At 42.1% G+C, this 13,079-nt stretch overlaps 1 protein-coding gene across 4 annotated transcripts in view; it reads right to left on the bottom strand.

Moving 5' to 3' along the window:
* urb2 (URB2 ribosome biogenesis homolog) overlaps positions 1–13,079 on the bottom strand; it is a 246,717-nt gene that overhangs the window by 93,842 nt on the left and 139,796 nt on the right. For all 4 annotated transcript variants that reach the window (XM_039748286.1, XM_039748283.1, XM_039748284.1 and 1 more), the window contains exon 3: positions 2,079–2,255. In XM_039748286.1, the coding sequence (XP_039604220.1) occupies positions 2,079–2,255 (177 nt within the window). The remainder of the gene's footprint in view (positions 1–2,078; positions 2,256–13,079) is intronic.

Genomic DNA, 13,079 nt, shown 5'->3' with positions numbered 1-13,079 from the left:
ATGGTCTTACAAGTCCATGCACCTATCCTTCTCCATGAAAATCTCCATCACTTTCTTGTAAAAGTCCTCCTTATTTTCCTTTAGTTTTAAAACTCTAAATCTTACATTTTGCCAGTCAGTCGGAACACGAAATAAAAATACAGTAAATAAATGCCGTGCACTTGACTTTCTGATATCGCTAACTTACTGGCGCCTCTGTGTACAAGGACAGCAGGAAAGAGTGCCGATTGGGCTGACATACGCCCCTTTCAGTGCGGCATGGTACTGTCTGCTTCACCTTATGCCTTCTCACGGCGGTTTTATGTCCGATCAGCAAGACTAAATATGTCACACATTCATAAAAGATATTAGCCAGACTGTGGAAAGTCAAGGTATATAATAAATGTGTCTGCAAACAGTATATTGGCGACATACAGTGAGACAGTAACAGGCGCACGCCAATTGCATGCATCAACCCAGTGTGTGAGGGAGAGCGCATTCCAAGGTGAGGTGAGGCTTGCTGTTTCCGCACCTCGCTTTTCTCCCCTGTATTTGAATAGGAAATGTGCCAATTCAGACTATAAAAAATTATTGGAATCATACAGAAAACATATTTCTAGCACAGACCCACATGGACACATTTATTTTATGTTATCATTATTCGTTTTTTTTACTTTCACGATGAGAGGTGAGGCTCTGCCTCACTTGCCTTCCCCGACCCCACGTTCCTGGAACTAATACATATTCTAGCATACCTATTGTATACAGCATATAAATAAAAATATATTATTATTTATCCCAATATAGAAGCAACAATATAAATAAAATTAAACTCATTCCTATACTTCTGTAAATTTTATACATCTCATTGATGAAAACTACAGAATCTTAGGGATAAAAAGTTACAAATTAACAATTTTTTTATCTTAATTGGATGAATCAATTACTCTGTGTGTACAGTTTTATGTATCGACTATTTCACTGAGAAAAATAATTCACTCTGACTGAGCAATGATTTTACAGTAAAAATTCAAAGAGGATCACACATTTTAGAACAGTCCTGTAAATACAGAATAATTACAAAATGTAAAATTACACTGAAAATCAAATAAAAAGCTGCATATGTACTTAGCTACCTTGGAGAACACACTATAAACATAAATATTATACTGGGAAGTTTACCAGATTATTTCAATGTATACAAACATGCATCTCAAGCAAACTTCAACAAAACTGACATCAAAGAAGCTGGAACCTATCCTTGCAGCAAGAATGAAAGGCTGGCCCCACCCCAAACAAAGCTTTGCTCCTCTCACACTCTCACTCACACACACACACACATATATATTCACACTCATATTCAAAGCCAGTACTTTAAAGAATATAAAATAGAACACCACGACAGATTTACACATAGAAAACTGACTTGTACTTTTGCACTACAGATTTAAATAAAGTTATTATTATTATTATCATTATATATTATTATATTATTACGTCTATTATTATTAGTATAGATTTAAAGAAAGATCTTAAATTGTATAAATGTTTTTATTAGTTAATTTCCAAAAAGAGAATTTGTAGGAGCAAATCCCTGTCAAAGGGCATATTTTAAAATAATTATGTATTAGATAAACTTTTGTTGCATACTGCTTTTAAATAATAAGCTTCACAACATGGGAAGATGTTTATAAGGAAATCACTGACAAATAAAAAAGCTACTTTGTTCGTTTATGTCTGTAGTGTGAATTCAAACTGCAATATATATAGGACTGGTGAAAGTCTTAGGCCATCCAAGAAATAATTTTTAAAGCTAGGTATCTGGGTACTAAGTGCTTATATGCTTGTTAAAACATTACATAACACTTGAGTACACTTCAACACACAATGATGCAATACAAAGTAACGAAAATATTTTAAATTTTTTCAAAATTTTAGTAATATCTTGGTTCTCTAGCCTGTCCTTGAGGTACCCTAAACATTCCATGTATTTATTAATATCAAATTCCATCAACAACTCACCTGATTCAAAATGATTTAATATACACATTTATTTGTTAATTTAACATTAAACATAATTTTTTCTAGTTCTACTGTACCTGCGCTAATGTAAAACGAAGAGTAACAGCTTTTCCTTTTTTGAAGAGATTTTGCAGCTTACTGCTATAAAGCATATCTTCCAAGTATGTCCACAGTCCTTCAATTATGTCCTGTTCCAAGTCTAGCTTCTTGCTGTAATATCCAGATAAAGAGTAGCTCACCCAGTCCAAAAGTACCTAGAAAAGTAAATAGAATTTAAAAGTACAGCAATATTTAAGTATTTTGTAAAAAATGTTTTACACAGTATGGCAAGTATTTTTTTGGGGACTCAAATATGTTTCAATGGATTTCCATAAAGTATCAGTGTAATAATTTAATGGCAATAAGATCATTACTATAATGTAATAAAATAGGTGTTAAATACACTACAGAGACAACAAACAATATCGCATTCCTTAGAACAAGGTGTTAAAACAATGTGTACCATTGACTCCACTGATAATTTAATGTTGTAAAATGTTATCAGGGTTAAGTGGCTTCATTTTTCATTTATTTGTATGACTGAAATACTTTTGCTAATTTAAGATCATCCTGCATACAAAGTATTGATACATAATGAAATCTATATAAAAAGTACTATGTGAAACATTTAATTTTCACTCTTTTCCCTTTCACTTTGAAAATGAAAGCAAAATGTCTACCTATTCATTTTTAAAATACTGTAGCACTGGTGCCAAGTGCCACAGCGGATCGATTGTCTGCTCTTTACATGACTATTTGAGGTGGCTCGTTATCCTCAAAATGACTGCTCATCCCTTGCTGCAGAAGTTGGATAAAGTACGTGTGTGAGACTGTGCAGAGTTGCTGTTTTTATCGGTGACTGATCACTGGCTGATGTAACTTGTCCAGTGCTGTTGCACTATATTTTTTCCATTGCAAAGTAACACATCATTGGATTCTCTCATGAAGCCATCAGATGTAAGGCAAAAAAATGATACTGAGGACACAAGTATAAAGACATGCATGCAGTCGGACATACTTTCATCATAACTGGCCATTAAAAAATAATCTAACGTCTCATTTTGGGTCACATAGCTTGCCACCGTATTTATAGAGACTCTTAAAATAAATATTCACACCAGAAGTTATACTGTACTGGAAGGAGAGATCAAACAACGTGTTTTATTATTAAAGTCTTGAATAGGCAAAGGTACAAATTATGATCCAGAGGGAAAAAAAAAACACAACAGATAAAAAAGATGCATGAATAGTCTAATGTTAGTATTCCCAAAAATAGGGCTTGTCCTTCCTAAAGAGGCATGCCCCTTCTGATCACAATACTGGATAAAGGCCGTGTCACATTAAATGATTTTTGCAGCAATTTTAATCTGCACTTTAATTACATAACCTTTGTTAGCTAGAGGTAGTTGCTGCACAGTACTGTGACCGGCAGTCATGTATTTTTGATATCCCCAGCAACTCACCCACACTAAATCAAATAGTATTGATTTTGTATTAAATCATCGACTCAGAATCAAGTAGTCTACAAATGATTTAGCACCAGATTCCATATGAACGTGCGATTCAGAAGAGGAAGAGACTGCTCATCCAGGCCACTCCCCAGCCCCGTCTCAAACAGCCCTCTGCGCTAGTCCGCTTCCTTTGGAGGAAGGGCGGCCTCTGGCTATCCCTGGCCCACCAAGGCTCCACGGCGCTAGTGCATCGTCACGTTTAGGAGGGATTCTGACTTAGAGGTGTTAACTCATAATCCTGCAAATGGTAGCTTTGCACCTTTGGTTCCTCAGTCAAGCACATACACTAAATGTATGAACCTACAGTTCCTCTCGTATTGCTATTGCGGCAAAACCATCATCAGTACGTAAAAACTAATCTATTTCACGATGGTCTAAACCCAGCTCATGTTCCCAATTCTTGAACAATCCAACACTTGCTGAATTCTTTTTCACAATGATAAGAAGAGTACATCAAAGGATTAAAAAGTGATGTCGCTATAAACGCTTAGCCACAAGCCAGTTATCCATGTGGTAACTTTTCTGACACCTCCTGCTTGAAACCCAAAATGCAAGAAGGATCGTGAAGCCCCGCTTTCACAATCTGTACTAATACTGAAAATCAAGATCAAATGAGCTTTTGCCATTCTTCTCCACAGGAGGTTTCTGGCCTCCCTGAGTTTGCCTTAGGACACCTCCATTACATTTTGACAGATGTACTGCCCCAGTCAAACTCCCCACTTGCAACTGTTCCCGGAATGGGGTGCACCTGAGGGTGGCTCTGGTGCTTGACGCCAGAAGGAAGAGCTCCCCCTCCCGCCTGACCAGGTGATTGAAAAAATGGTAAGAGTAGTGGTATTTCACTGGCGGCACTCCTGGCAAGGCCGGGGGCCTCCCACTTATTCTCTGTCTATCATGTTTCTTCACAGTGCCAGACTAAAGTCAAGTTCAACAGGGTCTTCTTTCCCGCTGATTCTGCCAAGTCCATTCCATTGTCTGTTGTTTCACTACATACTAGGTATGGACAGTGGGAATCTTGTTCATCCATGCATGCACGTCACTAATCACATGACGAGGCATCTGGCCTGTTTGGAGCCCGTTACCAGGCCTATTCCGAGTTTTATCGTTGCTTATCAAACATTCCCCTGAGGTCAGCCTTCACGCCCATCTGCCTTGTCTGATCATCATCCAAGTGATCCATGGCAGGTACCCCTTATAGCCAAGATGGTAAATGCCGGCTTGGGGAAGTAATCATTACAAGATTTAATCCCACTGCTGCCTGGTATTAGCATTAATTCCTGGCCCAATCGTCTATATGTTATAGGATATTATTATCTTATAATAGACCCCGTATTTCATTGAATTTCTTCACTTTGACATTCAGAGCACTGGACAGAAATCACACTGCGTCAACCCCACTCTGTGGCCCTCGCAATGCTTTTCTTTTATTAAACAGTCGAAATCCCTTGGTCCACGTTGGTTCTAAGTCAGCTGGTAGGAGCCAGCCAAGGCCATGCACTGGCCCCAAAATCCTGACAACCCAACCAAAGAGAGGGGTAGGGCGTCAGAGGCAAGCCAGCACGCAGCACAGATACGGTGGCCCTTCGCATGCATCTAAAGTCGCTGCTTCACACCCTAGCCCGACCGATCCAGCCCTGAGAGCCAATCCTTATCTCAAAGTTATGGATCCAGCTTCAGACATCCCTTACTTAAATTATTCTAACATCCCCGGGGCTTGTTTACATCACCGCACTGGACGTCCTCATCCCCGGGGGCGTCCCTCTCAGCCACTCTGAATTTGGGGATCTGAACCAGACTCCCTTTCAATGGGTACAGGGGCGACAGAGGCCATCTCCTCACGATTCAGAAACATGCTTGCCCATCCCTTAGGACCACCTAACAACATGTTCAACTTCTGTTCACATGGAACCCTTCTCCCACTTCAGTTTTCAAAGCGCTCATTTGAATATTTGCTACTGTCACCAAGGTCTGCACCTGCAGCAGCTTTATCCAGGCCTTCGTCCTAGGCTTCAATGCGCACCATGGCAGACCTCTGACTTGTTGCGGCTCAGCCCTCGTGGCCACCAGTGCCACCAACAGCCAGGTACTGGCCCAATGCTCTAGCGCCATCCTTTTTCAGGGCTGGTTGGTTGAGCAGGCGAGTTGTTACACACTCCTTAGCGGGTTCTGACTTCTATGGCCACTGTCCTGCTGTCTGTATCAACCAACACATTTTCTGGGATCTGATGAGAGTCGGCATCGGCCGCCTTAACCCGGCGTTCGGTTCATCCTGCAGTACCCGTTTAGCCCACTAGGCACTCGGCACCCCGATTTCGCCGAGGGTGGGGGAACGGAGGGCCCTTTGACCAACTCCCCCCTCCCCACCCCTGGGTAGGTTAGGGCAGCCATGCAGGGTGCAACAGGCAGGTCAATCCCCAGGAAACTGCAAACTCGCATCTGGGGGGAGCTGTAACACCAGCAGTGGGTGCCGCCGGCCACCTTCTCCCCCCTGGCCCTTCCCTGTTGATTCGAAGCTGGTTGCAGTGCACCACTGTTTACCTCTTGGTGGGTTCACACCCTCTTGAACTTTCCCTTCAAAGTTCTTTTCAACTTTCTCTTACGGTACTTGTTGGCTATTAGTCTCATGCTCGTACTAAGCCTTCGATGGAGTTTAATCAGCCAGTTTGGTCTGCATTCCCAAACAAACTGACTCTGAGGAGATCTGATCCCGGTGTAAAAAGGGCTACCACTGGTCTCATACCTTCCATGGGTTTAGCCTTGAGCAGAAGGGACTTCGATGCTGGAAAGGCGGGCTCCTGTATGCCACATTTCCCTCACCCAGGTAAGAGCAGGCGGGGCTTCGGCACTGGGCTCTTCCCTCGCTGTTATTGAAGGAATCTTGGTTAGTTTATTTTCCTTTGCTTAGTAATGTGCTTAAATTCAGCGGGTCATCACGTCTCAGCTGAGGTCCGAGTCAGACGGTGTCAGGCTGGTTTCCCCACTCTGGATGCGGTTTGGAAACCGCTCCGGGTCTAGTCTCAGAGGGCAGGTAAAACTTTAGTCAAATTTTCAAATAAACATGTGTGCTTTTATTTAGGAATATAACCAAAGTAAAAAAAAAAATCATTCAATTTACATGTTGCTTTTAATGAGTTAAAATTCCAAGCTTAAATGTCAATCGGCAGAAAGTTGATATGTATTCCCGGATGGTGCAGAGGTAAGAACTGCTGCCTTTGCGTTTTGAGAAGCGAGTTGCTATTATTATTACTGTAATATAATAAAAACATACATTTGATTTGAGTCTGTAACACCTGGTGTAAATTTAGGCTACTTTTGAAAGTTAGCGCTTTTTTTTGAATTGTATAGTTTTATTCCGTCACTAATGTTCACATGGTACAATGAACTTGCCTCTCTCACTCTGAGTTGAGGGTGTTTATCTCCATTCTTTTCACAAGAGCTGCAATGTCCTGTGACTGGTATCAGGCGATCATGTAGCATTTGTGCTTTGACAACAAAGACACCCGTGCAGAACGTGAGAAAAATTACAGGTTTGCTGCAATTTTGGATATCTGGCAATGTTTTATACTTTGGTTATATTCCTGAATAAAAGCACATACAGTGCATCCGGACATTATGTTACAGCCTTATTCCAAAATGGATTAAATTCATTTTTTTCCTCAGTATTCTACACACAACACCCCATAATGACAATGTGAAAAAGTTTGAGGTTTTTGCAAATTTATTAAAAATAAAAAAACTAAGAAATCACATATACATAAGCATTCACAGCCTTTGCTCAATACTTTGTCGATGCACCTTTGGCAGCAAATACAGCCTCAAGTCTTTTTGAATATGATGCCGCAAGCTTGGCACACCTATCCTTGGCCAGTTTCGTCCATTCCTCTTTGCAGCACCTCTCAAGCTCCATCAGGTTGGATTGGAAGTGTTGGTGCACAGCCATTTTAAGATCTCTCCAGAGATGTTCAATCGGATTCAAGTCTGGGCTCTGGCTGGGCCACTCAAGGACATTCACAGAATTGTCCTGAAGCCACTCCTTTGATATCTTGGCTGTATGCTTAGGGTCATTGTCCTGCTGAAAGATGAACCATCGCCCCAGTTTGAGGTCAAGAATGCTCTGGAGCAGGTTTTCATCCAGGATGTCTCTGTACATTGCTGCAGTCATCTTTCCCTTTATCCTGACAAGTCTCCCAGTTCCTGCCGCTGAAAAACATCCCCTCAGCATGATGCTGCCACCACCATGCTTCACTGTAGGGATGGTATTGGCCTGGTGATGAGCGGTGCCTGGTTTCCTCCAAACATGATGCCTGGCATTAACACCAAAGAGTTCAATCTTTGTCTCATCAGACCAGAGAATTTTGTTTCTCATGGTTTGAGAGTCCTTCAGGTGCAAACTCCAGGCGGGCTGCCATGTGCCTTTTACTAAGGAGTGGCTTCCGTCTGGCCACTCTACCATACAGGCCTGATTGGTGGATTGCTGCAGAGATGGTTGTCCTTCTGGAAGGTTCTCCTCTCTCCAAAGAGGACCTCTGGAGCTCTGACAGAGTGACCATCGGGTTCTTGGTCACCTCCCTGACTAAGGCCCTTCTCCCCCGATCGCTCAGTTTAGATGGCTGGCCAGCTCTAGGAAAAGTCCTGGTGGTTTCAAACTTCTTCCACTTATGGATGATGGAGGCCACTGTGCTCATTGGGACCTTCAAAGCAGCAGAAATTTTTCTGTAACCTTCCCCAGATTTGTGCCTCGAGACAATCCTGTCTCGGAGGTCTACAGACAATTCCTTTGACTTCATGCTTGGTTTGTGCTCTGACATGAACTGTCAACTGTGGGACCTTATACAGACAGGTGTGTGTCTTTCCAAATCATGTCCAATCAACTGAATTTACCACAGGTGGACTCCAATTAAGCTGCAGAAACATCTCAAGGATGATCAATGGAAACAGGATGCATCTGAGCTCAATTTTGAAAAAAGGCTGTGAATACTTATGTACATGTGCTTTCTCAGTTTTTTTATTTTTAATAAATTTGCAAAAATCTCAAGTAAACTTTTTTCACAATGTCATTATAGGGAGTTGTGTGTAGAATTCTGAGGAAAAAAAATGAATTTAATCCATTTTGGAATAAGGCTGTAACATAACAAAATGTAGAAAAAGTGATGCGCTGTGAATACTTTCCGGATGCACTGTATGTTTATTTGATATTTGGACTAAAATATTCACACATTATATACTTCATGTCATTATTAGTATAACATGGAAAAGGTTTCTGCTTTAGGTATGTGTTCAGCATTTCTTGCCTCACATTTTCTTTCATCCTACACTTACACAGATTGTAGTAGACATGGAACACATGATGATATATTATTTACCCTATACAACTCCAGGCACCTCACATGTAGATAAACACACTTGAGATGGAAGAAATTTTTGCCCAAGTTGAGCTTAGTAGGTGGGGGTTGGGATAGCAGGCTCCTTATTGCTTGTGCTGATTGACACATTTGCAAAATAAAAGACGCTAATGGTGGGGTGCGAAGGAATTTAAGGTGGCCTGGGATTACAAGTTTTTTTTGTAGGCTTCAGGGATTCTAGTGTTAAGGCAACTTTGTGACTGTCCTGCCACCCGGGCCTCTCCAATGTCACGTGTCTGGCCGAGCCCCAGGGAGGAAACCCAGGGACAGGAGGTGGGGTCGGGCGGAGAAAGTCAACGCGGAAGGGATCCCTTGGCGGAAACCCCGTCCCTTTGACCTCTCCAGAGAAAAGGGGCAGTGGATCAAATAGGTCAGGTCCCATCACAGCAGGTATCGGTAATGATCCTTCTGCAGGTTCACCTATGGAAACGTTGTAACATTTACTTCCTCTAGATGGTGAAGTTCGATAGTCTTTTCTGTGTTCCACCAGAGGCTGCGAGTGATCACGGCAGGTTCGATCCAACGACCTCACCAAACCATCCATCGATGGTAGCGACGGACGTTGTGTACAAAGGGCAGGGACTTAATCAGTGCAAGCTTATGACCTGTACTTACTGGGAAATCCTCGTTGGTGGGGAACAACTGCAAGCCCCAGGACATCTAAGAGCATCACAGAACTGTTATTGCTCAATCTCATGTGGCTGAAAGCAGCTTGTCCCTCTAAGAAGTTGAACGCTGACCGCTCAGGGGTCGTGTAACTATTTTGCAGGAGGGAGTCTTGTTCGTTATCAGGATTAACCAGACAAAATCACTCCACCAAATAAGAACAGCCATGCACCGCTACTAACAGAATCAATCTGTCAATCCTCTTCATGTCCAGGCTGGGTGAGGTATCCCGTGTTGAGTCAATTTAAGCCGCCAGCTCTACTTCTGGTGGTGCCCTTCTGTCAAATCCATTAAGTTTCAACTCTGCTACCATACTCCCCCTGGAACCCAAAGACTGTGGTTTCCTGGTCAGCTGCCTGACAGGTCTCTGGGAAGAATGCAGCCAGATTGCCAGTTGGCATGGTTTATGGTCGGAATTACGACGGTGTCTGATCGTCTTTGAACCTCTGACTTTCATTCTTGATTAATGAAAACAATCTTGGCAAATGCTTTCATTCTCACTTATCTTGCACTGGTCCAAGAATTTCGCCTCTAACAGCACTATACAAATGCCCCTGGTAGTCCCTCTTAATCATGGCCTAGTTCAGGAAACCCACAAAATAGAACTGGAGTCCTATTCCATTATTCCCAGCTGTGATACAAACAACCCCCGAAATTCGCAGGGGTTACGTTCCTAGAGCAACCACGAATTGTGAAAAACCGCAAATTTTGGATGTGGTCAAAAAAATGCCTATTTTTATAGTTTAAACCCTAAATATACCCCCAAAACACTTTCATTTCAAAGTCAGCTTAACACATCACCCAAAAAAAAGATTGTAAAATGAAACCCGTATACTGTACAGTAATGTACTGCTATGTCTCATGCAGTGCTAGAATATAAAATACCGATTTTATCCCTATATGTACTATAATTCGTGCAAGCGCGTTTTTCTTTGATATGAGCTGTCATTTTCTTTGCTATAAGTAGGGTAAATACATTATAATTTAATTTAATAAAAATACAGAAAAATGTACGGGTGCTCACCAATAATGAATGATATTGATGATGATGATGATGATGATGATGAATTAGCTGTGCAATATGATGAAGGTATGTAATAAAGATAATGACTGCACAGCAAAGCAGAGGATTTACAGCTCCTTGGGTGGTGCCTACACTTCAGGGACTTCAGGAATCGTATCTTCTGACGAATCTTCTTCTGGTGGGGTTTTGTGCTGGCTTTTCTTGATAGGTTTGAGGAACATTGTGATGGGAAGTTGCTGTTGTTGTTTCTTCATGGTAACGAGTAGGGTTTTATATGTCTGAAAGGCAGCATCGATGCAATTATTAACTTTGAGAGCACAAACCATATAGGGATCCTATGCAACTCCTTGGCTGTCCTAATAATCTGGGATAGAGGTTCCAATGTCAGGCCCTGCTCCTCCTCCTCTTGCTCTGGTTCTGTCACTTCCTTCTCCTCTTGCTGGCAGACTTCGTTAACTCCAACAAATCCTCGTCCATCAGTGGTTCAGAGTGGGCATTGATGAGGTTGTTGACCTCATACTGAGTGATGTCTTCAAAACCTTCGCCACCAAGTATATTTGCCTGTCTCACGACCTTGTCGACAGCCTCATACTGAATTTTTTCAGGTGAGAAGGCCTTGTAAGTCATGGACACACTCTGGCCACAGCTTCTTCCAGAATGCGTTGAGGGTTCCGTTTTCATCTCCTTAAGAGCAACTTGGATGACTGACAAGCATGTTGCGATCATAAAGTTATGCCAGTAACCTTTTAAATGTAAAATTCTCATCTGTGTCCATTGTATCCACAAGGTGTTGGAGAGAAATCCGGGTATAAAAAGCCTTGAAGGCACGGTTCACGCCTTGGTCCATAGGTTGGATGAGGGAGGTGGTGTTGGTAGGGAGGAACTCAGTCTGAACTCCCTCGTAATACAAATCCAAAGAGTGGCCTCCAGCATTAGCCATAATAAGCAATACCTTGACATCCATGCCTAAATCATGGAGTTATACCTTGGCTTGAGGGATGAAGCAATGGTAAAACCAATTAGAAGTTAGGATTTTGGTAATCCTGGCCTTAGGGTTGTGCATCCAATGGACAGGCAGCAGGTTTTTATTTTTGTTTTTGAGGGCCTTAGGCTTTGCTGATTTGTAGATGAGGCCTGGTTTCATTATGTAACCAGCAGCACTCCCGCACATAATAAGCATTACTCTGTCCTTCTGTGCCTTAAACCCTGGATCTTTGGCTTCGTCCTTCATCATATAAGTTCTGGACGGCATCTTCTTCCAGAAAAAGCGAGTCTTATCCATGTTGAAAAATTGTTTGAGCTTGTATGCCTTCTCTTCTATGATGTGCCTAAAGGTCTCAAGGTACTTCTCCATGACTTCTTTGTCGGCAGATGCCTCTCTCCATGTAGAGAAATGCTTTTAATATTGAATCGTTTCTGAAAATGATCAAACCATCCCTTACTGGCTTGAAAATCTTTAGGCTCCAGTGCTATTGATGGTTCATGGTTGCGGTTCTTTGGTACCTTCTACATTGTCTCCTGTAGTGAACTGCTGGTACAATTTCCGTGCTCACAGATGATGTTACAATCCAAGGGGATGTTGTTCTTCCTGTAGTCGGTGATCCACAATGCCAAGGCAGATTCTATCCTAACGATATTCTTATTTGTTACGGTCGTTACCTTTTTGGCACTATCACAGAAGCTTACTGATACGGTACTCCTGATTACTGCCTTGTTCTTCTTTATGTATTATACCGTGCTATCATTGATGCCATAATGGTGTGCTACTGCAGGGTGTTTGGGTGGCATCTTAGGGCTTTAAGAAGAACAAAATGAAACATACGAGAACATTCAGCCGGAGATGTGTCACTGGGCTGCAGCCAATCAGCAACATGGAGAAATGAGTAATGCTCTTGGATTGGCTACTTTCATCATCCCAAGCCACGTTTTCCTCTACAGTTCCTTTTTGTTCTCTCTACCGTACAGTATTGCCACGAAAAAAGCCCCAAAAAAATTTGCGGAGGATATTTGCAGTTTTCACTAACACACTTTCACTAATCTAAAAACGACTGAGTCCGTGAACTCTGAACCGTGACTTCGCAGGGGTCTACTGTATTTGGATGGAGGAGCCTGCTTGTGATACTCAATTTTTTTCCAAAGTAAATGCTTTGGACCCCGCAGGACACTCAGTCAAGAGCATCGAAGGGGAGCCGAGAGGCAGAGGCTGGGACAGACGGTAGCTCGCCACAATGCTGACCGCCAGCTCAATCCCAAGATTCATCTTTTAGCTTTTTAAAGTTGTAGCAACTTTAATGTACGTTATTGGAGTTGGAATTACCGCAACTGCTGGCACCAGACTTGCCCTCCAACGGATTCTCGTGCATGGATTTAAAGTACACACATTCCAATCCATTCCAATTGTTATTTTTCATCACTACCGCCCCGAGTCGGCCAGAG

This window comes from Polypterus senegalus, chromosome 3 (assembly GCF_016835505.1).
Source record: "Polypterus senegalus isolate Bchr_013 chromosome 3, ASM1683550v1, whole genome shotgun sequence".
NCBI lineage: Eukaryota > Metazoa > Chordata > Cladistia > Polypteriformes > Polypteridae > Polypterus > Polypterus senegalus.
This window is presented reverse-complemented; position numbering and strand designations above follow the sequence as displayed.